This window comes from Simochromis diagramma, unplaced genomic scaffold, assembly GCF_900408965.1.
Source record: "Simochromis diagramma unplaced genomic scaffold, fSimDia1.1 OVJJ01000304.1, whole genome shotgun sequence".
In the NCBI taxonomy this organism is placed as follows: Eukaryota; Metazoa; Chordata; class Actinopteri; order Cichliformes; family Cichlidae; genus Simochromis; species Simochromis diagramma.
Window position 1 is genome coordinate 14,468,899 of NW_024387030.1, and position 26,887 is coordinate 14,495,785.

Consider the following 26,887-nt stretch of genomic DNA (forward strand, 5'->3'; position numbering starts at 1 on the left):
TCATTAACCTTCCTGCTTTATTAAGTGTGCCTATGCCAAGAGGCACACTTATTTATCTTTAAACTACTTAAAATGTATTAACTATAATATATTGCTCCATACCTCTCCACCTTTTTTAGTCGTGATGGATTCTTTGTAGGTCCAGTAGTAAATAATGTGCAATAATAATAAAATACTACTTTAGATTAAATGTGGACCATCGTTTGGTTTAGACATGTAAATCGTTTTTTAAATTATTGAAATAAGAAAAACACCAAATTCCTCAGCATGCACGAACAAATAAGCACAAAGACGCCCGTTGTTGTTATCAGAGGGGATTTAACACGCAGATTAAAACCGCAGTGGCTGAGGCAAAAGGAACTAAAGCTTCAGGAGAGAAGTAGGCTGACAGCAACGTTACTGTAAGTTAGCTGAGCTCCGAGTGGGTATCTTTTGCGGCATAGTGATAATTTGCTGTGTTGCAACAGGGGATGAAGTCGAAACACGCAACAGTACTGACATGAGCAGCTCAGACAGACTGCACTGTGTCGTCTTCAGAGGTTATCTCTGCTCTGTCATGTTGAGGGTTTCTCTCAGAGCTCCCGAGGAACAGCCACTGTCATTTCTTATCTCAACAGCTGGGTGGAGTAAAAGTCGGTGTCAACACGTTCTTCAAAGGGAATTTCTCAGAAAGCTCAAGTGTATACACTCAGGAGCCGCTTAGACATCTCAATTAAAGGCTGATCAGTCTAAAGGGGTTCGAGGCACAGAGGAAGTCCGACAGCTGAATGGTTTTTGGCAGTGTCACGTGGAACGAAAGTGATACTTGGGTTTTTTCCCTCCTATTTTCGTTTTTTTCTTTTCTTTTTTAAAGGACATCTTAAGTAGGTTAGTGTCGCGGTGGCTGTGCTTCAGTTCAGTTCAGTTCATTTCTGGAGCAGATAATGGGGGACAGGTGCGCTCCGGATACGACGGAGAATGGTCCACACATGGGAGTAATAGGTCCAGCTGCCGCGGACCCCATTGAACACAGCGGGATCATAAACAGGGAGAACGACTTGGGGGTCACTACGCGTCTATACAAGAGGCGATGGATGATAGTGTTCCTCTTCAGCTCTTACTCTCTGATCAACGCTCACCAATGGATCCAATACGCGATCATCAGCAACATAATTATGAAGTTCTACAAGGTGGAAGCCTTCGCGGTGGACTGGCTGTCTATGGTCTACATGCTCACATACATCCCCTTCATTTTCCCAGTCACCTGGCTCCTGGATATTAAGGGACTGCGGGTCACAGCGCTGATTGCGAATGCGCTCAACTGCGCCGGGACATGGATAAAGGTGGCCAGTGCCAAGCCGAGCCTATTCTGGGTCACCATGCTTGGACAGTTTATGAGTTCCTTTGCCCAGGTTTTCATCCTCGGGATGCCCTCCCGCCTGGCGTCGGTGTGGTTCGGAGCGAATGAGGTTTCCACCGCCTGCTCCATTGGAGTTTTTGGCAACCAGGTGAGTTAACACAGGGAGTCGGTTAAACAGACCTCAATTTTCTGTTTGTTGCGTAAAACCCATGAAAAATAATGCCTAATATCTGGTACGTTTATAGACATTGGTAACTTGGAGTAGACTGGCTCAATGAACATCTTAGAGTGGAATCAATTTAAATATTTCCATTTGGGCCCAGCTGACTTAATCTTATCCTTCCAACTTTATAGAACAATAAGTTATGGATTTAATCAAATGCAAATATTAGGCTGTATAAAACTAGACGTTTTGATAAAGCTTGTAAATAATGATAGAAATGTGCCAATAATGATATTCTGCTTCTTTGGCTATGTTTTTCCTGGTGCCTGGCTCCTGTTGTTTTTTTTGTTTTTGTTTTGTTGTTGTTGTTGTTGTTGTTTTGGGGGGGGGGCATTAATTTGCGCTGTGATAAATATCAGGTGTGTTTTCTTCACTTTCTGCAGGCAGTGAACTGTGGGTTTTGGGGGGTCCCTCTGTGCCACCTGGTACACTTCTTTGTCCACCAGGCAAAGAGGCCCTGACTAAATCTGATCTGTAGAAACTGAAGGAATTTGTTTTTGATTGTTCGAAAACAGTGTGAGTGATGGATGCACCCACTACACCAGTTATATTTAAGCTGCACCGTCAATATCAATGAATTGCCATTGCAGTGGTTATTTCTATTTGGGCGTGTTGTCCTTAATTGGTAAACCAAATGGGGGAGACTGGGTATATTTGTAAAATTAAGAGAGTTGTAGCACCGCCAATCCCACCAATCAGAGATGAGATAGGACTCATATGGTCACTTCAGTGTCTACCCACTTCCATTCCTGATTTCATATGATGATTGACATGGCGGGAAACAACTGCGTGTAGATTTTATTGGGGGGACGGGGAAGAGTACAAAAGTAATTGTTTTCACCAGCACTAAACTTTGTTCATTATCCAAATCCCAAAACCAAATTCAGTGTATTTATGTAGCACATTTAAAAACAGAAAGTTTGCCCAAAGTGCTGTACGGAAACAAAAGGATAAAACACAAGATAAAACCACTGCCACTCACATAAAAACATAATAATACACATGATAAACATATCAACTCACACCAGTCTGGACGCTATTGAAAAAAGGTGTGTTTTCAAAATGAAGATCCCTGTTTAATATTTAAAGGCAGCGTATTCCAAAGTTTGGGGGCCATAATTGAAAAGGCTCGTTCTCCTCTAGGTTTTAGCCTAGATTGATTTTGGGACAACCAACAGCAGCTGGTCAGCTGATCTGAGGGTCCGTGAAGGAATCTAAGGCTGAAGTAACTCAGAAAGGTATGGGGGAGCAAGACCATTAAGGCATTTATAAATCAGCGCTTTGAAATCAATTCTGTCATGAACAGGAAGCCAATGAAGAGAAGACAGGATTGGTGCCTGTGGGCACCAGTCAAGAGGCGGGCAGCAGCATTTTGAACGAGCTGAAGACGTGCAACAGATCCTTGGCTGACTCCAACATAAAGTGCATTACAGTAGTCAAGCCGAGTTGAAATATAGGCATGTATTACCTTCTCCATGTCACGTCTTGACAAAACTGGCTTCAGCTTTGCTATTTGCCTCAACTGGAAAAAGCTTTTTTGCAACACAGAACTAATATGTTTGTCCAATTTAAAATCTGCGTCCATAATGACTCCCAAATTTGTCACATGCTATTTGATATAATACCCTAGCCAACCACAATTCCCAAGCGGGTTGCATGAAATGTTATTGGGTCTAAATACAATCACCTCCGTTTTACTCTCATTGAAACTCAAAAAGTTCAGAGCCATCCAAGCTTTGACATCTTCAAGGTAGTTCAAAAAAATTGGATGGAGCCTGGGCCATTTGGTGCTAAAGGCAAATACATTTGGCAGTCGTCTGCGTAGCAGTGAAAGGATATTTTGTGTTTTCTGAAAATAGACCCCAAAGGGAGCAGAAAACAAATGTCGGCATTTTATGTAAAAGTCTGAAAACTAGTGCAAAAATTAATTGAGTTACAGATGCTAAAGCAAACAGCCAGTCTCCCCTACATGTGTTTGCAAACATGTGAAATGACACTATGCACACAGGATGTTTAACCGGTCCTTTTAAGATGATCTGCCCGCTCTGCGGCTACATCTCCACTGAATTTTATTCTTGTTTACTTTGCACAAGCTGATGATCACTTCACATCCTTACAAGTCACTTAATACAAGTCCTGTACCCAGAATCCTTGCAAGCTACAGAGAACTAGTTTACTTACTGATATACGGGATAGTGTTTTCATGTGTGACAGTAACACAGACCCACCAATGTTTAAGTACATTTTTACAGTGTCGTTTGAGGGATTTGTGAAGAAAAATGATCAGTTCTATTCAATTCAGTTTTATTTATATAGCGCCAAATCACAACAAAAGTCGCCTCAAGTCGCCTTCTGAAGAGTATAATATTAAAAAAAGAATTCTAAACTTAAATAGTAAACTTTTCACTGCACTCGATGCAGCCTTGTCAAAATCGGAGTACACCCGATGATTAAATAGTTTATAGAACCACCTTTAGCAGTGATAGGTTGATGTAATCAGTTGCTATGGAATTTTATCAGTCTCGTATCACTCTGAAGGAATTTCCACTCTTTTTTTTACAGCATTGCTTCAGTTCATTGGGGTTGAGGACATTCATTTCTGCAAGGTCCCACGATCAGACTGAGGTCTGGACTTTAACCGGGTCATTGCAACACCTTGATTCTTACATTTTTCTGCTATTTTGTTGTGAATTTGCTGCTGTGCTTATCTTGGGATGATTGTCTTGTTTCATAACTCAATTTTGGCCAAGCTTTCAGTCAGACAAATGGTCTCACGTTTGCATACTTTAGCATAGAGAGTGGTTCATAGTTGACTCATTTACTGCAAGTGCAAAGTCCTGTGCCAGCAAAACAAGCCCGAATCAACAACCTGCCACCACTGAACTTGACAGTTGCTATAAGGTGTTTGTGCTGCTGTGCTATGTTTGGTTTACACTGCGCATCACAGTCAAATAGCTCCAATTTTGGCTTGTCTGTCCAAAAGATATTATTCCAGTAATTTTGTGGTTTGTTCAAATGCAACATTTGGAAAAGTACATGTTGTCTGTTAGGAGTGCTCCCTTAAATGTTGCGTCATTAGAAAGCCTTGCTTGTGCTCTTGACAGTAGGATTCATATAGATTGCATAAATTGTACTTAACGTAGAGATTATGCTCGCCTCAGAGGACAAGGATGAATTGCTGAGTCCTAGGAGGATAGAAATATTTTTTTTTTAAAATCCCCCCGAGCGTGAGATTTGACAGGTGGGGCAACTGTAAAGTCAGGTTTCCAATTAGAGGTAACGAGATAAGAGATAACTCTTTATTGTCATTCCTCAGTCTAGTACAATAATACAACAAAATTGGAAACTGTCCCACTCGGCATTACGCACAACACAACACAACACAACACAACAAAAACAAGACAACACAGTAACTTAACTTAATAAATAAAAAGAAATAAAAAGAATGAGTCTGTTTTTATTTCACATTGTTATTATTATTATTATTATGTTATTGGCCCCCCCAAAAAAGTCCAGGGAGGTAGCCAATCAGGTCAGCTGTCAGCACTGATTAGGGCTATTGCCCTGTTGTAAAAGCTGTCCTTCAGTCTGTTTGTCTGCGACCTCAGCAGCCCGAATCTCCTGCCCGACGGCAGCAGCTTAAACACCCTGCGGATGCTGCGTGCCCTCTTGAGACAGTGAATGCTGTGCAGGTCCTTCAGATAAGGGTGAGGATGTCCAGTGATTTTTGGGCCATATTAATGACCCTCTGAAGTGCCTTTTTGTGTGCCATGGTGCAGCTGAAGAACCTTACACAGATGCAGTATGTCAACAGACTTTCAGTGGAGCAACGGTAGAAGACGATTAGCATCTCCTTCTTCAGGTCCATTTTTCTGACGGTTCTCAGAATATGGAGACATTGTTGGGCCTTCTTTAAAACCGCCGAGGTGTTTGAGCTCCATTGGAGGTCTGTATCTATGTGCACACCCAGGAACTTAAAACTGGACACCCTTTCCACACGCTCCCTGTTGATGCTGACAGGCTGCAGCTCACACTTCCTCCTTCTGAAGTCGACTACCAGCTCTTTTGTCTTGGTGGTATTGAGGTCCAGGTTGTTGTCTGCACACCAATCCGACAGCCTCTGAACCTCAGACAATAGTGTCTTCAGTTGATCTTATAGCTCTGTATGTGAACTGGAGCGGGACATTCGTTTTTATTTTTATTTCACTTAGACTTTTGTTTCAGTTTAGTTTCTGTTAGTTTCCAGAGTGGACTTCCTCATTTCAGTTTAGGTTAGTTTTTTTTAATGATTAATATTAGTTTGCATTAGTTTCAGTGTTGGTTTTTCTGTTTTGTCTTTTGTAGTAATTTCTGTATGGAAAGCATATGCAAGTAAAAGTCAGTAAAGGGATTACAATAAAAAAACAGATATTGTTGAAATGAGATGACTCCCAGTGTTGTAGACATCAAAGTTTTGTTTTTTGAGCGATTTGTTTACACTCTAATGTGCAAAACTTACATTAAATTAACTAAATGTTTTCGTATATCTATTGTTACACAGCTCATAACGCATCATATTGTTCCAGGAAGTATAATAAAGTCTTATCGTGATCCATAAATGCCAAAAAAAAAGAGAAATCTTTCCGTTATGGAGCAGGATACTCCTGAAATTATTTTACAATCGGCTCATCAGTAGTGTTTTACCGTTTTATTGCTCTGATTGTATGAAAATAAGACGATAGCACTGCCAACAAAGCAAACCTGGTATTTTCGCAACGACTGTTTCGTCTTTCATTCAGACATCGTCAGTTTACAATTTCACATGACAGTGTTTTCCCAAAAGACGCTTGTCGGCAGCCACGGTGGCGCGCGTTTGTGGTTGTAGTTTCAATATCCTGAATGAGTTTTTGACTGTTCTTTACTTCCCTTCGATCCTTCCGTGGATTTCACAGAGAGGTGGTGTAGATAGAGCCTGGAAATTTCCAGCGTGTTTAAAGACGCGCTGTAAGAAAAGCCAGGCTTAGAGCTGGATGTTGGACTATATTACTCATTAACACAGAGCATCCATCAGTATGAGGACTGGATTTCACTACTGTATTGTTATTACTTTGTTGTTACAAATAGCATTGCGTTCAGCAACACTTTTTAATAATATAGTACATTTTAACATTTGATTACTTTGATTAATGCAAGTATTAGTGTTTGATTTGCTTAGCAAACAGTATATTATGCCCTATGTTGAAAATAAGACTAATATGATCAGAATTAATCACGGCTGACTGAACTACTGTCCTTGTGTCTGAATGCAGGGTAAAAAAATTTGTCAGTGACACCACCTTATGACATGATCGAAGAACTTAAAAACAATATGATCGCTGGCTTTGATCAGTTGTTTTTGTGCTCTATTGTTGACAAAGACAAAGAGCAGTAGTTTTTATATAGCGCTTATATAGATTCAAGGACTGATTGCACGCATTGGAAGGTCATTAGTGTCACCTTGTCGTGCATCCACGTGAGTACAGTCAGAAAAAAAACTCATGAAAAACTCATCTATGAAGTATGAGACACTTGGCTTTACATTAAAGTGGCATTCAGTAGGTGGGGTTCCCTAAGAGTCTCAAGTCTAAGTGTCTCAAGTGTGGGCAAAAATGATCATGGTTCACAGTAATTTCTATTGTGTGTAACTGTTTCCTCCATTTATCTTCAAATTAGTTGATATTTGAAGACGCACATTGCAGTGCAATAATATCTTCCCTCAGAAGCATTAAACCAAAAGTAACGAGCCATTTTTTGTAAATGTAAGGTGCAGAAAGTACAGATACTTGTCTAAAAATGTAGGGAATAAAAGTAAAAAGTTGTCACAAAAATACATACTCGACTAAAGTACAGATACCTGAAAATTTGACTTACCATCTCGGCTAACTACACATTTAAGATACACTTCACCAAAATAAAACCAGAATATCAAATCTAAATGTAAGCGTTTAATTTTATCTCTATACAGGTTACAGTTTGGAAGCTTGCTTGTTCTGCTATCTTTCTGTAATGGTTAATCCACCAGTATGTACAAGCTCTTTAATTGAAACGATTTTTTATTTTTTCAAATTTTCTGTGTAATAAAGAAACAGGAAAAATAATAGTAGCCCATGCTCAAAGAAATGTGGATATAAACATCTTCAAATTAAAGCTGAATCTCATGCCAGCAGTGCACTGGCATGTGACTTAACACAACATAAATGTGCCACTGTGCTAATCCCTCCTGACTGCACTGTGTAAACTGACCATCCTCAGGTCTGCCAGTATTGTAATGCCAGAGACAGATGACATAATACAAAGTGATTGCACATCGGTAAATCCAATTTAGGAACCAGAAACACTCAACCTTAATAACTGGTCTACAAGCAGTGTGTTACCGTCACTTCATGTTTCAGTGCTCAGGGACACTTCCCCTCTGTGTCACAGCATGGCAGCTGTGCACATTCAGTATTCCTCTCAATGAACTTTAACTCGTCTGACACATTTATGTATGTGTGAGTGTCATGTGCCTATACTTAGCAATAAAACCAAGTTGCTCTTGTAGTTCGTCCTTACATTTACATGCTATGCTTTTATGCGATCTCACATGGAAGTAGGAGTTTTAAATGAAAAGTAAAACGCATCCTTGGTGTTAAAACCACTAGAGAAGAAGGCCGAACCCCGACATTTGCAGCTGGGTATGTAATTGTTGACTGAAATCAGAGCCTACTCATATACTGCTCATTATATTTAAACTGCACCCCAGATTCACCTCTGGTAAATCAGCCAGCAGTAATAGGAAGTAATCTCCAGTTTAGGATCAGCGGGCGAGCTTGGTTATGATCGCCATTTAGGAAGTTCCTGCTGGGTGGGAGGGCCTAGTCAGGTAAGCTGACATGGTGTTAAGAGAGTGCACACACAAGAAGAATTGTTTGCTCTTCCCTTCAGCTGTTGAGAGCCACACAAGCCTGAAGGAAGAGGGAAGAGTTTCACTGGGAGCAACATGAATTCTCAGGATGAACTTTCTCATGAGTGGGCGGACAGCCTCGACAAGGCCAGGGTCAATGATTGCACCCCAACAGGGAAAGAGAGAAACAGCTTGCGAGAATACGCGCACTGCCTGCCTCTGGGAGATGGTGATGACACCTTGGAGCCATCAGCCATCGACACCGCGCGGCTCTTTCCGCTCATGGAGACCAGGCTGTACAAACGGCGGTGGGTGATGCTCTTCATCTTCAGCGCCTACTCCATGAGCAACGCCTTCATGTGGCTGCAGTACGGCATCATCAGCAACATCTTCGTGCGCTTCTACAGCATCGGCACCCTGGCCATTGACTGGCTCTCCATGATCTACTTTCTCACCTACATCCCTCTCATCCTACCCGTCATGTGGCTCCTCGACAATCGAGGCATCAGAGATGTTGTGGTGGTGGGGTCCGCCTACAACTGCATCGGGGCCTGGATCAAGACGGGCTCGGCGGACCCCAGCATGTTTGCTTTGACCTTCTTTGGACAGTTCGTGTGCTCGGTGGCCACGGTTTATATCCTGGGCATCCCTTCCAGACTTGCATCTCTGTGGTTCGGGCAGCAGGAAGTGTCCACCGCCTGTTCCATTGGGGTTCTGGGAAACCAGGTGTGTCTTTGTTTACCTGCTGGGTTAAAAAAAATGTGTGTATGGTGTTATTCACTTTTCTTCTTTAAAGTGGGCGAGAGTGAATGAGAGCTCTGTCATCTTTAACTCTTTGTGCAGTATATTAAAAAAATAGCATGTTTCTGTTAGGTCAAGCTATCTTGATTTGTGATTGAGTGTCTCTCCTCCTGTGGATTCTTCTTTCCAACCTTCTTCCAGAGTCCACAGGTTTAACAAAGCCAGTCACCTTCTTTGCCACTGGTGAAAACTAATGGCTAGTAATCCCTTCAGAGTAAAGGTTCTTAAAGAAACGATGAACCCAGCATGCAGTACATGTTAGCATGCTGGATGCTGAACCATTTTAGTTCTATTAAAGTACTTCACATACCAGGCAAGCAGTATATGGGAAGTAGAAGGGCATGGTTTACATTAAGCTTTCTCTCCTCACTGAGCATTTTTACTGCTTAAACATTACTTGGATTACCAGTATCAAAATATGAAGTCATAAATTCTTCATTTTTAAATCTGCTGATAGAAACTAGAAGAAAATATGTGATAGGGAACCATTGTCTGACAGAGACTTCCAAACTGTGAGGAGGGTAGAGGGAGAGAAGTGAACAGAGTATAGATCTTTCCAGTAAAAACAGGGATACCGGTATTGTCTAAGTGGTCAAAGTGACTTCCTCTGTGTCTGTATGTGTGTTTGGTTTGTTCTTTCTAGCCAGGGGAAAATTGCTGGGGATGGCGGGTGACTTCCACCGCTTGAGCTGCCTGCTTCTGTGCAAGTTTCCTCACCTTGGGTAAATTAACTATACAGTGAGATTGCACTAAGAATGCTGTGTGCATGGCAAGGTAGTCAGGTCTGCTGGGGTGGGTGTGTTTCACTGCTTTTGCTTTCCTTTTAAAAATCCTGAGAACGGCATTAGACTGACAAAATCCTCTGAAAATTCCAAAAAAGGTCACGGGAAATGTCAACATGCATCAATTGAAATCTAATTTACCTTAAATATACCCACGAAACATGGAGAGTGATAGTTTTATGCAATTTTAAGTCATATCTAAAGTAAAGAGAAAATAAACAGAGCAAATGTGGTGTACTTGGCTACATATCAGTGCTTTGTGATCTCTCCACAGTCTCTAACACTTTTCTCATCTTATTGACCGCTCTGAGCACGCTGTGGTGCCCTTTAACCTCCAAAGCTGAACCATGTCCTCTCCCTCCATCATTAGACCAAACACCGGCGCTTGTCATGAATGTTCTTGTTTTGTGCTTTAAACCCGCTCCCTGCCGATGAAGATGAAAAGGACGCGCTGCTGTCGATGTTTACTTGCTCACCATGGCTTAATTGCTTTGGCTGCGGTCCCTAACACTGGATGCTTCCAAGTTTTCAGGCTGAAGTCGTTTTATGTAATACCTTGGACATTTAGAAACAGTTCACATTAGCAAAAAATTAGGTAAGGGTTCCAGAAAAGCCTGTGACGCTTTGAAGATCAAACAGACATCAAACTTCAAGCGAGGTCACTGTAATTTGGAGCCAATGAACAATGAGCCTGTTTTGCATAGTTTTGACGAGGTTATAAAAAGTCTTTAGTTTGGTTCAAATGTGTGACTGTGACTGTCTGCTGTGAATGTTTTCTAGAGCTTTTTCTAGTACACTGGCAACAAGGTAAACATTATAGCGAAGGTTCTAATCTGTCTGAAGGCTGTAGAAGGCAACAAGTGTAACAGTGGGTGTAACATTCTCGGACGACTGAAGGGATCGTACATATTTCTGTGTTTCCACTCGTCAAACACTTCACAGGTTTGTTCCTCACAATCAGGAATGTGTCGCGTCACCTTTCCTTCTCTCACCTTTCCCCTAGAGTGGAGGGACCACCACCGGTGTCCCTTCTGGAATGTTCTTGTGACAGTAGGAAGCCGAGGATGTTGGCACTGCTGCTGTGGTATTCAAATTTGGAACGTTTACCCCCCACTCCCTTCCCATTTACCCAAGATCCACTAGAAGTGTTGCTTTTCACTGAGGTTGGCTGGGGTTTTAAAAGTTAAATTTAGTGACATGTAATCTTCATGTCAGGCAGTTTACAAAAGAATGGTGACTTACGGTGTTACCTGTCTCTGTTAAACTAAAAACTACAGATGGGTTTATTTTGCTACAAATGGCAAATATGCATATATTTTATGTTTTATAATAAGAGGTGTACCATCACTCACACTGATTGCAGCAGTCAGTCAGATGCCAAACAGGCATTGACATTTTCTGCATCAATTACTTATTTCATTTTTTGTTTATGTTTTTGGGGTGTTTCTTGCTTTTTACAGGGCATCATATCAAAGTGCAAACTCTACCCTTCTTTATGTCTTCAGTGACGTGTTTTGCGTTATAGCTTTTTTAAAAATTTGGACATATGTGTCTGTGCGCAGGCATCACATCAGTCCATAGTTAATTATGTGTCTCTCGCTTACAGTTGGGTATTGCCATTGGGTTCCTGGTTCCACCCATCCTCGTGCCTAACGTGGATGACATGGACGAGCTGGCACATCATATCAGTATCATGTTCTACATTAGCGCAGGCATGGCCACCGCCATCTTGGTCCTTGTGGTCATCGGTAAGTGTTTAAATGGAAGATGAGTGTTTATACATGTCAGTTATGGCTGGAGCCTTTGTAGAACCATTTTGACCATTTCTGTTGGAAACCTAAAATCGTGTTGAAGAACCTGGAGAATTTTCAGGGGAAGAAAATCAGGAAAAGAACAGAAAATCTGTGAGCACAGAATCATCAGTGAATTTTATGCATTGGTCTCCTGTAGACACTGACGCCACTGTTTGCAGCTTCCAGCCAGCATTGATGTGATCTTGTACCGCCCTTTCTGGCCTTGGAGACGCATGGATCCAAGTCTTGATTGAGCCTCACGTTTGTGTAAAAGAGCTAATGGGTTAGAGTCCTTGTCAGAGCTCTTTACTCACTCATGCAGCAATCGCCCACTGCAAGTCACCTTAAGTCACCTTAAGTGTCACTCAGCGCCCACAGCTATTGGTGTGAAAATATATGAAGCAAAGCATCATCTTGACAATTTGTAGTTTTCAGTGTTACCTCACCTTGACTCCTTTGTCCACTAGAAGAATTACACTGCTGTTTTAAATGAGAACACAAAAGAGTCTTTGAAATCATCTTTGCTGCAAAGTTCTCGATATGAACATCCAGACTTGTGTATGGCAGAGCTTTACATAGAGATGTCTGCTCCTCAGCCAGCTCCGCTGGGGAACTGAGCCTGCCCGAGGTGTGCTTTCTAGCGAAAAACTCAACATCCCTTCAACTCCACCAGATGAGCAGCTGCGGTAATTGCTGTAATTGTCCACATTTTGATGAGATGAGTTTTGACACGACGTGAAATACAGGCAGGGGCTCAGGGAGTCATAGCAGAGTTTTATAAAATCACCCCCCAACCTCAGCCCCCAGCTCTGTTAAATTCTCTCTTCACCTCCACCAAGGACTAAAAGTCAGAGAAAGTCAGAGAAACAGTGGTGGAGAACCAGTCCCTTGATTACTTGGATATGCTGACTAAATAACTCAAAGCAAATCCTTGGGACACAATCACCTGTGACTGTGACCTTTGAGGTCAAAGGTTTGTGATTCCAGCTTTTGCTGATTGTCGTGTCACGTGCAGAGAACATCTGTGTTTCACTTTACATACTGCGCAGATATATCTGCTTGTCCCATCAAGCAGGTTTTACTTATTTAAAAAAATATATAATCACATGTGAAGCACACACTGCCAATTCTAACTACACATAATGTATATTTATGCTGTCAGGAACATGCATCATATTTGGTAACTCACTAAACTCAATAGTGAAAGATTAAATGCAATAACAATACAGAAAGTGTTACGGAATCAATAATCAAATCAAATCAAAATTTATTTATATAGCACATATTAAAACAACAGTGTTGACCATAGTGCTTCACAGTCAATAAAAACATGAGACAGTTAAAACAAACAATAAAAGAGGACAACAGACAATAGGTAACAACGCAACAAGCTAAAACAGCCAACTAGACAGAATCAAAAGCCAAAGTAAAAAAATAAGTTTTAAGACGTAATTTAAAAGACTGGATAGACTCAGCAGTGCGAATATGAACGGGGAGGTTATTCCAGAGTCTGGAATAGAAAATAGAAGAAATACTGAAAATGTCAACCTGTTATTCAATAAAACCTGTTAATCTACGACTTATGCTTGGAGGAGAAAAGTAATAACAATAGCCACCTAAATTTGGTTAAATTTGGTGGCTGACTTGATGTCCAGGGGGCAGGTCAGATGTCACCCGCTGTGTTAAACACTTACCTGCATTCTCTTAGAAAGGCTCAGTCGAGCATCACATGGACCTTGTACTGGAGAGCTGGCAGGTTAAAGATTATTCCAAATTCTCACATGTAACTCTGTTGGACAATGTCTAAAGATGTTCAGGGCTGCTGTACGTGTGTTAAAACCTGCTTCGGAGACTGATATCTTATCTTTATAAGCATGTTTACTCATGTTTGGAGTCCACTTTTGCTCTTACCTCAGCATCACACTAAACTTTACTCTTTGCCCCTGTCCGGTGTTTTTCCGGTGCTGTCCTACTAAATCTTATATCTTAAAAACTAAAGTAACCTCCAGAAATGCTGCGTTTGTTTGTGTTGCTTTTCAGTGTTTCAGGAGAAACCTGAGATCCCGCCCAGCCAGGCCCAGGCACAGGCCAGGAACATGCAGCCTGATGAGTACTCCTACACAGCCTCCATCTTGAGTCTGCTGCGCAACAAGCCCTTCATGCTCCTGGTGGTCAGCTATGGTGGGTTCCTCCCTCTTACCCGTACTAAACATGCAAACTGTAGCAGTCAGCCCCACCATTTCTAGGACTAAACTTTTACCCTGACAAGAGTTAAGGATACTGTGCATTATGGTCTATGTAACTCTCGTTCACAGTCCTTATCGGCCTCTGAGCACATATATGAGCGAGCAGTGTTGGGGAGTAACGGAATACATGTACCGCCGTTACGTATTTAAAATACAAAATATGAGTAACTGTATTCCGTTACTGAAGGAAACGGCTTCCAGGGCCTAATCCGTGGATCGACTTCCTTCGAGGCGTGGACGTCTATCAGCAGAGAATGTCCCTTAGTCTGTAACACAGTCAAATATATTCTCAAGTAATATTCAAGCATGCCATTCAGCGTGTTAGTACGAGCTCGGGAGCAGCTTGGGAGAACAAGAAAACAGAGACTGCTTCAGGTTGTCTTCCCAAAGTGACTCAACTTTATTCACAAGTACAACAGTTTATATAGAGGGTAAAATTCATGAGACAGCAGATTATCAGTTTAAACCAGTACAGACCAAGATAAGGGAGCGTCTTCCTGCCCTTGGGTGAAGAAGCATCCTTTGTATAGTTTATCAGTTCAGATACAATTGTGATTATCTCAGCGACATATTTTCAAGGCACGAAATAAAGAGTTCTTTCATTAGTGAATTCTGAAACAAACCATTTGGCCTTCAACAGGCGTCTCCTAAGAGATTTAGAAAACTAATGTAGCTGAGGGAGTGATCTCTGTGGTATTTCAACCTTGTACCAGCCTGTGATTCTCACACATCAATTCTTGGGTCAAAGAGAAAAATAACTAAAACAAAGGGGCCTTATTGAATGACAGAGTTTTCCTGCATAATGTCACTATAAAACAATATCCAGTAAATGCTCCCATGGTACTAAAATACCTAACAGTTACAGTTACCGTTTAAAAAGGTGGTATTCAGAATACAGTTACTTTGTTGAAATAAATGGATTACACTGCGGTACTTTCCTGTTTCATATTGTCGCGGGTCAGGACTGTTTGGGTTTTGTTTGACAGCTACGTTCTGTTGTTCCAGGCGGCAGCGTTACGGTTGCCATGGTTACAGGGCGACGCTCTCTCTCTCTCTGCGACTGCGTGTTTCCTGGGTGAGAGAGCGCCTTTTCATTGTTGTTGTTGTTGTGCTAAGCTAACAGGCAGAATGCTACAAGCATAGCTCTAAAGAATGTAGCATCATGGGCAGTGTAGTCCGTGTTGCAGGGAGAATGGACTGCCATACACGTTATGGGTCTGTGAGCGCAAGGAGGGAGAAAAAGGGGAGTGGAAAGGTACGAGTTGCCATCGAGAAAAAACGGGAGTTGGAAGCATGTAAATATAATAATAACCACTGCAGCCAAGAAGAGTGCCTGACGAGCCCAGTTGTAAGTAAGCTATTAAGACTCGACTGTACACCGTGTTCGTGTTTTCCTCCAAAAACAATAAGTTCCGTTGGAGCAGTCTCTCAACGCCTCTCTCTGTCTCTCGCAAGAAAAGTTGACCAACACAACAAAGTAAAGCTATTTTTCGGCTACGAGCCGACAGGGACCCCGCCGTATTAGTCAGAGGTCCCTTTACTACAGTTCGGAGTCGCGGACCTTCAGTAATAGTAATAAATCACACAGCAATAGTACATTCACGTTGTTGTAAAAAGCATGATAATATATTAAGTAATCCAAAGTATTCAGAATACATTACTGTCATTGAGTAACGTAACGGAATACGTTACAGAATACATTTTGGGGCATGTATTCTGTAATGGAATACATTTTAAAAGTAACCTTCCCAACACTGTGAGCGAGTCATTAAAACGAATAGAGTTTGTGTAGCACTGATCCGATTGTTTTTTGTGATAGCATTTTTTGGCTCAAAGGTCACTAATTAGTGACAACATAGGAAAGACAGACCAAAGTTGTTCATGTTAAAGGGCTGTTTGAGTGTGTTAGCAGCTGTTTCTCAGACTATAGACTTCTTGCTTTCTTTCTAATCCTTTTAAAATCCATTTCCTCTCCTCCATCTTTAGTTTTTGCCAATTGTCTACCTTCAGTTATTATAAGAAGAATCCTGTGCTGAGTTTCACAAGGCAGTTGTTTTACTAATACCCACACACACACATTTATTGATTCACGTGTAGTCAGTTGGAATGCTAACATGATAAGCTGCTGGGAAACAGAAATGTTCATCTTTCAGTTTAAAGCTTTCAAAAAAGGAGAAAGTTTTTGAGTAGGGGGAGTATACACCCTAAAAATGCCCAAATAATCTGATTATAATGTCTCTTATATTGTGTGAGGCTCTCAAGAGTTTTTAGGTAGAAGCACCAGGACCCATCTGGTCCCCACATGAGACCACCTTTCTGTGCAGATTGTCTCAGAATAAACTGTTTTCTGTTTGTGGTCTACAGGCTTGAACGTTGGCTGCTTCTATGCTATTTCCACACTGTTGAACCGGATGATCATTGAGCACTATCCTGTAAGTCCCTATTATAGCCTTTTTTTTTTTTTTCATGTTTGTCAACTTTATATTTTCTGTCTTATCTTCTCTAGTCTTCCTTGTGGCTTATGCTCAGATTGAATAGGCCCAGCAGGTAGACACTGTTTGACCGCATTTAACACTGAGCTATAAAGCATCCAAAGATATGGTCCTGACACAGATAACAGGAGTATGATTGTTACGGCTCAGTGCTTCTAGAAAATGACTGCATATTGTGACTTCACAGGTGCAAATGCCAACATTTTCTCTTTCAGGGTGAAGAGGTGAATGCTGGGAGAATCGGTCTGACCATTGTCATTGCTGGCATGGCGGGCTCTCTCATATGTGGCATATGGCTGGACAAGACCAAAACCTACAAGTAATGTATTTCTTTTAAACCCCGTTTTTCAGTGATGTGGACTAAAATCAAACACAGAGCTTTGTTTTCTAACAAGAACCTACATTTGAGTCAAATCCTAAATATACACCATGTCCATCAGAACATGGCTACACTGTGATCATAAAAGGCTGAGTATAAAATGAACTTCACACCATTGCACCATCAACAGCTTAAACCATTGATACAAGGCAAGATGAATACATGATTTCATGTTATTTATTTTAACTTTTGACCCTACCATCCGAATGTCACAGCAGAAATTGAGAGTCATCCGACCAGGCGACACTTTTACAGTCTTCTATTGTCCAATGGTGGTGAGCCCATGTAGTTTAAGATTCCTGCCGTTAGCTGAAAGGAGTGGTAAACCATGGCATTCAAATAAACTAATGTCATTGTTTTCTACAGTCAGATTCTGATGGAGCTTCATGTGCACATGTAAAAAGATGCTCTTCTGAAAGGCAATGTAATTTTCAGTCCTCAGGATCAGCATTCTCACTTCTTCTCTGCAATGTTAGCTGTACTTTAAAACATCGACTCCTTGCATGAATGTCCTTTAAGTCACTCATCCATTCACAGAGAGATGTCCAAGTGAATTAGACCATTTGATTAAAAGAGGCACGTATTAGGATACAACATAGCCGAGTTTTCTGTGTGGTGTTGCTCTCTGCTTATCTGAACTGGCAGGCTGTACTTTACTGGTACTTCAAAGTAGCTTCTCAAGCCTTTTGCCACTGCATATGATGGAAAAACAGTAATCATGCATTACTTCTTTCTACAAAATGACCACTTGCTTTATTCTGCAAGTTAGTGATTTAGTGTTGATAAACTGCCTTCATTAATGTGGCATAAAAATGTTTATGATTAGAGGAAGATCCTCAGTCCACAGATTCCTCACATGCCATTAGGATGGTTATCTGTCAGAGCAGTTAAGCCCAGATTTAGAATGTGGATCCAGAGTGAGCCGGAGGACTGTGCAATATTAACAAAAATGTTTTGCTGCTTGTTTTACGCGTGGTTGTACAAGAAGCAGCTTCAACAGAGTGAATTTGTTTTTGCAGCTTGGTGTTGTTGTGACAAGTCGTTGGTGACACAAAATAATGGCATTCATTTTTTTTGGGGGGGGGGTTGAACATTATCGCTTGCGTTAGTCCTTATTGTGCCCGTCATAACATGTGCTATGATACATGGCTTAATGTCTTAAACTTTATTGTTGATGTTATGCTCCTGTCTCCACAGACAGACCACCTTGGCCGTGTATATCCTTTCTCTAACTGGGATGCTGGCCTACACCTTCACCCTCAACTTGGGTCACCTGTGGGTGGTGTTCGTTACAGCTGGAGTTTTAGGGTAGGTAACCATTAAAGAATATGGACCACCATGGCCATAAACATCACAGTAGGCTCTAGCAGCCAACAGGTAACAGAGCTGTGAATGATCTCTTATATTCTGTCATGCAAATGTGATGGAGGAAAAAAAAAGATGTTTCTCATACTTTTATTTATTTAAAGAAAACATTTCGGCAAGCGTCAGCAAAGTGAGAAATGCTGAGGGGCTGCCAGCTGTTTCTGAAGCTAAAGGGTTTCCGTGGAGCTGGAAATCCATTTATTGGAAGTGTTTAGAAAACTGCTTAGCTAAACAGAAGCTTTATTGGCCCGTGCGGGTTGGCATAGCATTGACACTAGTTTTAACCTCGGGGTAATGTTGAATCGTATTGGTCACGTTTAGAGTCCTGCTCGAAACTGATGAAGCTCTGTGTTGTTCAGTTTCTTTGTAGCAGGAATGCTGCTTTTTGAGCAAAACTTAGTGTTCCACAGTCCACAGGCTTTGTCAATAATTGCTATTTATGGTAAGCTGATTATGCCCATATCTGGTTTCCATAGCAATTCCTTTGTCTGCTTTTCACCCAGAGAGGACGTATTAAACCTCAATATACTTGTCCTACTTTTACATTTGTGGAGCATTTTTTCTGCTGGTTTTTGGACTACGCTGAACAGATCAGACACTTGGTTTTATATTTTAGTTCACCTATATTTTCTGTCTTTCTCCAGTTTCTTTATGACAGGATACCTGCCTCTGGGTTTCGAGTATGCAGTAGAGCTCACCTACCCAGAATCGGAGGGGACCTCGTCCGGACTGCTTAACTGTTCAGCTCAGGTCGGTAACGTTCAGCACGTATGACTGCAGAGAACAAACAAATAACATATCATAACATGTCATGTTGTTTGGGCCTTTAAAGAGCTTCTCACTCTCATTTCAGATCTTTGGAATCATTTTCACCATAGCTCAGGGAAAGATCATGGATTACTGGGGAACTTTAGCCGGAAACATATTCTTGTGCATCTTTCTGCTAATAGGAACAGTGGTGACAGGTGAGATGTTAACCTCATCTCTGTAGATATGGGCTGTTTTCTTTCCCATGTCTGTGTGTGATACTCAGACCAACTTATGTGAACCATTTTGTGTTGGACTTGCAAAGACTCGTCTCTTTCATAGGCGTATGCTGTCTCCTAGTGGCTAAATTACTTTTCACACTATATTAAAGTTGTAGTTAAAGAGGACCAAAAATACATATTTTTTTAGCGCTACATTTTTATCGTTGATCTCTACTAGAGTAGCTTTGCATGATTCACAGCTAAAAATAACTCATATGCCTCATTGTAAGCCTTGGTGCGGCCTACTCCGAGTCTGAAACAATCTGACCCTTCCTTTTAAGTCAGCTTTTTTCTGTTTATGTGCTCTGCATGCTTAAAGTGACAAAGGTAAGGATATACACTGTCACTGACATCATACAGAGCTAAGAGCAGAAACCACATGTTTAGAGGCGTCTGCAGCAGGAGGTTTTGTCTTGTTGGAAATGCCTCTAAATGCACTGAACTTATTTGAATAGTAGGTCTTTTTTCCTTAAGACCTTTTTGTTATGTTCTGACATGTAAAACCTTAATGGCAGGAGTACCTTCTTTTTACCACAACCATGCTTGTTAAGGTCTTACTGTCTAACTGTGCATATCCTTCGATATCCTTCCTCCATCCTCTCTGAGTTGTCACAGGAAGGGGGATATCTTTGATTCAATAATCTCTGAGCACCAAAGGATATTCTGCATGCTGACCCAGAAAATTAGTTTTGAAGAAAACATGTTATATAAAATACAAGAAGATAACATGGGAGTAGCAATTTTAAAACTTCCACACCAGTATGCTGTTCTATTTAAATTTAACTTTATTTTGCACAAAATTAATCATCAGTAATTTAATGTGTTTCATAATATTATTATTATTATTATTATTATTGCAGGATTTATCAAATCCGACCTCCGACGGCAGAAGGCCAACCAACAGGTTGAGGTGCAGACAGTGAGTGTAAGTACGACTGTGTGTGTTACATGAAGTTAGAGGTGGGATGTGTGTTAGAGCCCACCCTGGCTCTGGATTGAATGCGCTCTGAGTGGTTTTCTGCTGGTGGCTTCTCTGCAGTCACTTACATTGCAGTCTGCTGCGGCAGGCTTGGATGCAAAGCGAATGCAGGCGGTCGTCCCGCTGCCCTGGTTGCAGCTTTCTCCGCAAGCTGCTAAAAATGTCGTTTTCTCTCAGCTATGCTTCGTCTAACGGCTCTCTGGCTCGCTCTCATTAAAAACACGTTTGCTTATTCTTTGCTTTGAAAAGCGTTGCTTTGGTTTAATGTTTACAACGGGTGCGGTTGAGAGCTGTCAAATAAATATTTTCAGCTAAAAAAACTTATATTAAAACCAAGTATTAAAACTAAATATGTGGTGACTTTTGTAACTTCGGAGATGTTCATGCTCACCTGTCGCCTTGCTTTACGTCAGGCTCGGGACCTCTTGCTTTCTTTCTTTGGCCTTTTTGTCCTTCTGATATTCCAGTTTTAACACTACAAACGCAGCTTAAACACCAGTAATCCTGCACACCAGTGGAAGTCAAAGTGATAGTAGAGCAGTAGATTTAAAAAAGAAAAGAAAAAAGAACAAGAGATGTATCTAAATAATAAATAAAGCAGAACTAACGATACATGCAGTTTCCTGATCAAAGGCTGTGGTATAGCTGGGTGTGCAGGTGTCTCTGGATGCACTGGTGGTGTGTTATGAATGAGAAGGTGGAAGATGAGGGGGACCCCTTAGGGCCCCTCAGAGGTGTGACCCCAAAGCTATCATTCCAGCCTGCAGGCTCCCTGTCATCGGTGCAGGACTACGGGGCCACGTCGTGCGGCAGCCCCTGGCAACGGCAGTCTTGACATTAACCCACAAGCTCACAAACACCAAAACACACACCTGCCAAGGTAGGGTGAAAAAAGGGTTTTAACGATTGTGTACACGATCATGTTTGCATTTACTTGAAGGTGTTACCGGTTAAACTGCAGCGCATTGTACTCGACTGCACAATCAGCCCTTTAAATCGCACAAACAGACTCGGTGTCATTGTGGAATTAAACGTTTATCCGGTGATTGCAACTCATCTGAAGTTCATTGTGAAAAGACACGTGATGAGGTGTACTGAATGTGAAGAGATGTTTGTTGCTGATATAATATTGATGTTGAACTCTGCTGCCACTTCACTCATTTTACTGCATCACGTCTGTCCTTTGCAGACAATTACTGCTGATCTGGAAAGAGGAATCTCTCCACCTGAAATCTTGAAAGAGGTGAGGTTGTGAGGAAGACAGATATTTCTCTGTCCAAGATCTCAGAATATCACCGTGTACAGATTAAAAACAAATAAGACACATTAAAAAACAACAACAAAAACTGACATATCGAGACGCGCAATCATGCACAAACGACCGAGGAGCTGAAAGCTGTGAACTGTAAGAACATGGAGGCTGAATCACAGAGAACAGTGTTGCTTTACGGAGTTCTGCTTGGACTCTGTGATGCAGAAATCCACATTGGTATTACACCCCAAACCACCATGGGGGAATGCACTTTCAAGGTTTTTACATCATGGGATGATGGCATTTTACATGTCTTGTTAGGTGCAATGTATCTGCCACTTTAGTGACTCCAACCTTCAATCTAACTGAATGCCTTTCCTAGTTTTCTTCTGACCGGTGTTAATGTAGTGTTTTATGCATTTGACTGGCAATATTGAAAGTTTTCTAATATATGACCAACATTGTGTGTAATTGAAGGTGTCTCATGTTAGTGTTCTGTGTTTAGAATATGTGTATTCAATGCAGATTAAGGATTACGACGTGTTTACCTGTCAGGCAGCCAAGTCACCTTTCGCCTAATTGAGGCTTTCGTATCTGTCGTCTGCCGTTCAGGATGACAGTATTACTTGTGAATACTGCTGATGCAATGTATCTGAGTTCGCTTTGAGGGGGGGGGGCGGTCAATATTGGCCCCATTTTACTGTGATTGACTTCTTTAAAAAGACACAAGAGGCGAGAATGTCTGGAACGTAAAGGATGTCAGCACAGCACAATACATGCCAGAGTCGGAGTAATGCAGCACAGTTCTTGTGGAAAATATTACCTAATTTTGTGTGAATAATTGTAGTGGCAAGCAAACATAAGATGGCCAAAATCTCCTCTTTATGGTCAATGTGGTTAAATTCTGATGACTTTAAAGGCTTAACACATCTTATTTTTTATAGTCATGAAGTGTCCCAAGTGTCCAACAGATGTGGCCTGATCTGAGCACCACTTTGCACAGTTGTGCACCGATCCTGAGTGGACCTAAACAGTGCCAATCAAATGCCCTCCACCTGTTAGAGCCCAGGGTCAAGGGCTCAAGTGGTTTAGTGTTTTCCTTCGTTTTGTTGCCTGTGTGTATTTTATGCTGTGTAACCAGTATTTGTACAAATTTTTACTTCAGGTATTTTTAGGAAGTTGTCTCGAAATGTTGATATTTAATTAGGACTTTTATGTGTCTGTGAGAGGTTCTAGTTAATCTTAGTCTTAGGCACTTTAAAGTGCTGTGAATTTTCCACATCCTTAGAGTTTTTGCTATATTGGCATGATGTGTAGTTGATCCAGTCAATAAGGAAAAAATGAAACTGCAATACACACTATGGGATTTTGAACACTGTACCAAAAACAGAAACTAAATTAAGAACAAATCTATATATTTATAGATAAATAAGCCCTAGCTAAATGTGTCTGTGTATTTTTGTATTTCACCACAATGTGGCCATGTTTAAATCAGGAGATTTATGCTTTCTTTAACCCAAATATGAGAACAGAACAAAACTGGGATTTCAGTCTTTAGCACAAACCGTGCAAAAACACAATTACACCTTGAAGGACACTTCAAACAAAGGATTACAAGACTACAAAATAACAATTGCCACAATTATTACAGCAATAAAAAGCATAAAAAATCAAGATATTTTTAAAAATTAAGTTTTATACAAAGTTATTTGTGCATAAATTTCCAGGATGTACAAATCTTTCACAGCACACAACAAACATCAAACCAACCTCTGCTGTATGATTTTTTTCTAATGAGGTGCGTGGTTTTCTTCTGCGTAGCCTTCCGAGATCTTTGGTACATCTGGGCTTGCTTTGATTGAAAGACTAGAAAACGGTACTTTCTCTGCTCTGGTGCAATAAAACAATCATGGTGACGAGAAAATGTGTACTGTGGCTCTGTTTCTGCGGTCAGTCAGCAGCACCATAGCAAAACCGAGACTGAGAAAGAATACGCTATCTGTGCTGTTAAGACAACACAAAACTCCAGATATTGCTCTTTTAAATATGAAATTATTACAAATTCTAAAGCAGCACACATTGACCACTGTATTGTAAGACATACACCAATCGATCACAACATTAAAACCACCTGCCTAATCTGCTGTGTTCCTCTTGTGCCGCTAAAACAGCTCTGATTCCTCATGAAGGCAAGGTCTTTGAGGATGTGCTGATTGGGAGCATGACAGCAGCGGTTGTCCCCAAAGATCAGCCTTGCTGGGGCACATCCTACAAAGGCTCATTTGGATTAGGGACTACTAGCGTCTTCCTGTGTTTGAGCACATCACCAACTGCAGTCGTGGACCAGGAATCCCAGGTCCCGACGTTTCCCAGCAGAATATTGCAGTTTCACAAGATAATGTTATTTATTTGACCTGTGAGGGGTTTTAATGTCATGGCTGATCTGTGTAAATGTAAATAATGTCACAGTAGAAAGTGAATTTACATCAGTATATCCTGTTCTTCAAGGCAAGAAGCAGCACACGAGGACCAGTTCACAGAAGGCTGGTGGAGGTGGATTCAGTTCAACAACAGGAAACTCCAGATTGCTGGGACTCAGTTATGCTTTTTCTGTCGCGCTCCAACTTCCTCTTGTGTTTCTGGAAAACACTGGAATCCAATGAGCATTCCTATGATGGAAAAACCTGCAAAAACACAGTGATGTACTTTTAACTGTGTATTCCAGTGTGTTGTGATTTAACTTAAGACGTCCTGATGGGGAGTCCAGCAGAGGTTATTATCACTATTATTCATTACTCACTAGCCACAATGAGAGGGGCCATGACTCCGATAGTCAGCGGTGCAGTTTTGTAGATAAAAGCCTCAGATAGGAAGTGGCCCAATGCCAGGACAAACGTCCATAAGGTGATGTGATACAGCCTGCGAGAGCCAGGGTTACACAGTGAATAACCCACAGACTTCCACCAGAAATGAGTTTTTATGGTGCAGGAAACAACACGATGCCTTACGTTCTATTCTGGATATCAATGGCGCAGGCACAGCGAATGATCGATGACAGCAGCGTCCAAATACCAAAGGTTCGAGCTTGGAGACCATTTACTGAGAAATTAAATAAACACAGATACAATATATCATGATAGAGAGCATCCATTATTAGTTGAGAACAATGCAGGAGGGTTTCTTGGAGCATTTCTTTTTTTTTTTAACCTTTTGAGCAGGTTTAGCTGAGGACATTGATTTATTATCTAATTCTAAGATCCTATACACTAACCAGACACTTTATTAGTTACACCATGCTTGTACCAGGTTGGACCTTGTTATGTTTTCAGAACTGCCGTAATTCTTTCACAGCATCCCAAACGTGTTTTATTGGATTGACTTCTGGTGACTACAGAGGCCATTTGAGCTCATTGAACTCACTGACATGTTTGAGACCAGTTTGAGATGATCTGAACATATCCAGTAGATGGGTACACTTATGTAATCATGGCCACAACAATACTCAGTCAGGTCGTGGAATTTAGCACTCAGTTAGTGCTAAGGGGCTCAGAGTGTCCCCCCCAAAATACCCCACATCATTACACCATCGCCACAAGCCTGAAAATTTGGATTTTGGATGGATTTATACTTTGATGTTGTTTTACAACAAATTCTGACCCTATCATTTGAATGTCAAAGTAGAAAATGAGACCACCAAACATTTTTCTGGTCTTCAGTTGTCCATTTTAGCTGATCCCTTGTTACCTCAGTTTCCTGTTCTTAGCTGACAGTGGTCGCATCTGCTGCAGTCTTTTGCTGCTTCAAGGGTCCACATATTGTACTGAGTTGTTGCCACATGTTTAGGTGGTGAGATAGCAGTTGAACAGGTATACCTAATAAAGTGTCCAGTGAACGTAGAGCGGTGTCTGGTTTGTTATGCCACCTGTAAGTGCATTTTTCTGGAAGTGTGCTGCAGTACAGAAGTTTTCTGCAATACTACTTACTATGGTGAAGATTATAAAAAAACAACAACATTTTAATGCCCTAAATTACTATGGTTTATTCAAGTTTTTAATACAAAGTAAGAAAAGAAATTCAATATTGTGATTGCACAGGATTAGAATTATTGTTGCAGTCCAGGGGCCCGTTCTTCGTACGTCGCTTACTACATCCAAGACCAAACCATCGCGCTAACCGTGAGCTCGCTAATCCGGTTCCCCGAACACACCTGCTGTTGACGATCAGTACAGCTGGATGAAGTAATGTGAGATCACTGGGTGTCGTAAAAGGGGCTACGCATCGATAGTAGAAACATTGATCGGCAACCCTCTGATTGGTCGGCGAAAATGTCGAAGGAGCGCGCTCGGTATTTTTCGGCAGCAGAGCAAGAACTCCTGAGTGAGGGATTTCAGGAGTTTCAGAGTTTAATCAGAACGCAAGGGAACACTGCAAAGGCTGCAAAAGCAAGGAGAGAGGGCTGGCAGAAAGTTGCTGACAAATTAAACTCGTAAGTAATTTAATAATAACAATAATAATGGAGTGGATTTATATAGTGCTTTTCAAGGCACCCAAAGCGCTTTACAATGCCACTATTCAGTCACTCTCACATCCACACACTGGTGGAGGCAGCTACAGTTGTAGCCACAGCTGCCCTGGGGCAGACTGACAGAAGCCAGGCTGCCATATCGCGCCATCGGCCCCTCTGGCCAACACCAGTAGGCGGTAGGGTAGATTTATTATATTACACTATATTATCCAATATTATATTACATTATATTATATTATGTTATATTATATCCCCTTACACATTAGAGCCACAACAGGACCCACTAGAACATGGGAACAAGTAAAAGTGAAATATAAGAATATTCTACAGAATGGTAATATTTATCACTTATATTGCTTTTCGTCTCTTGGAAAGAGACCCTGGAATAATCTGTTTGTTTGTTCATAACAGCAACCAAGAAAAGGGCAGAGCAAAAAAAGACAGGTGGTGGTCCTGCACCCCCTCGTCAACAAGTTGGTTAAGTGAATAATACCCTCACGGGAAAATCGATATCTCTCAATGAGCACACTGTCGCGCTGAGCTAAAGGATCCTGTCTATCCCGCAATATACGCTGAATTCTGAGGACTCTCCTTATCAATCTTGCACCTTCCGCAATGGGCTGCTCGCGTAAACGGACAGGACATGGCTGCGACAGACTTCCCAAATCCACCTTCGCTTTTATAGCCGTGGTCTCTCATCTTGATTACACGTAGTAATTTACAATTACTACTCTGAAATATGAATTACATCTGTAATAATCACATACATGTAATAGAATATT

General features: G+C 41.3%; 1 protein-coding gene across 5 annotated transcripts; it reads left to right on the top strand.

The window, feature by feature from the left end:
* Positions 1–317: 317 nt before the first annotated feature.
* Positions 318–24,904, top strand: LOC120740358 (feline leukemia virus subgroup C receptor-related protein 2-like). Of its 5 annotated transcripts, XM_040042679.1 has the most exons (12): positions 1,373–1,487; positions 8,505–9,189; positions 11,653–11,794; positions 13,880–14,020; positions 16,450–16,517; positions 16,793–16,896; positions 18,154–18,264; positions 18,966–19,071; positions 19,175–19,286; positions 20,210–20,274; positions 21,518–21,571; positions 24,089–24,904. In XM_040042679.1, exons 2-12 carry the CDS (start codon positions 8,560–8,562, stop codon positions 24,290–24,292), a joined length of 1,737 nt encoding a protein of 578 aa, XP_039898613.1. In that variant the 5' UTR covers positions 1,373–1,487; positions 8,505–8,559; the 3' UTR covers positions 24,293–24,904. The 5 variants fall into 5 exon arrangements, with proteins under 5 accessions (XP_039898615.1, XP_039898613.1, XP_039898612.1 ...); XM_040042681.1 differs by lacking the exon at positions 8,505–9,189 and having other exon boundaries at positions 318–1,487; XM_040042678.1 differs by lacking the exon at positions 1,373–1,487 and having other exon boundaries at positions 6,704–9,189.
* Positions 24,905–26,887: the final 1,983 nt, after the last annotated feature.

Coding starts and splice junctions, on each gene's coding strand:
- LOC120740358 (XM_040042679.1), top strand. CDS start 8,560: ATGAATTCTCAGGATGAACTTTCTCATGAGTGGGCGGACAGCCTCGAC. Junction 16,518..16,792: donor TGATCATTGAGCACTATCCT/GTAAGTCCCTAT, acceptor TTTCTCTTTCAG/GGTGAAGAGGTGAATGCTGG. Junction 16,897..18,153: donor GACAAGACCAAAACCTACAA/GTAATGTATTTC, acceptor CTGTCTCCACAG/ACAGACCACCTTGGCCGTGT.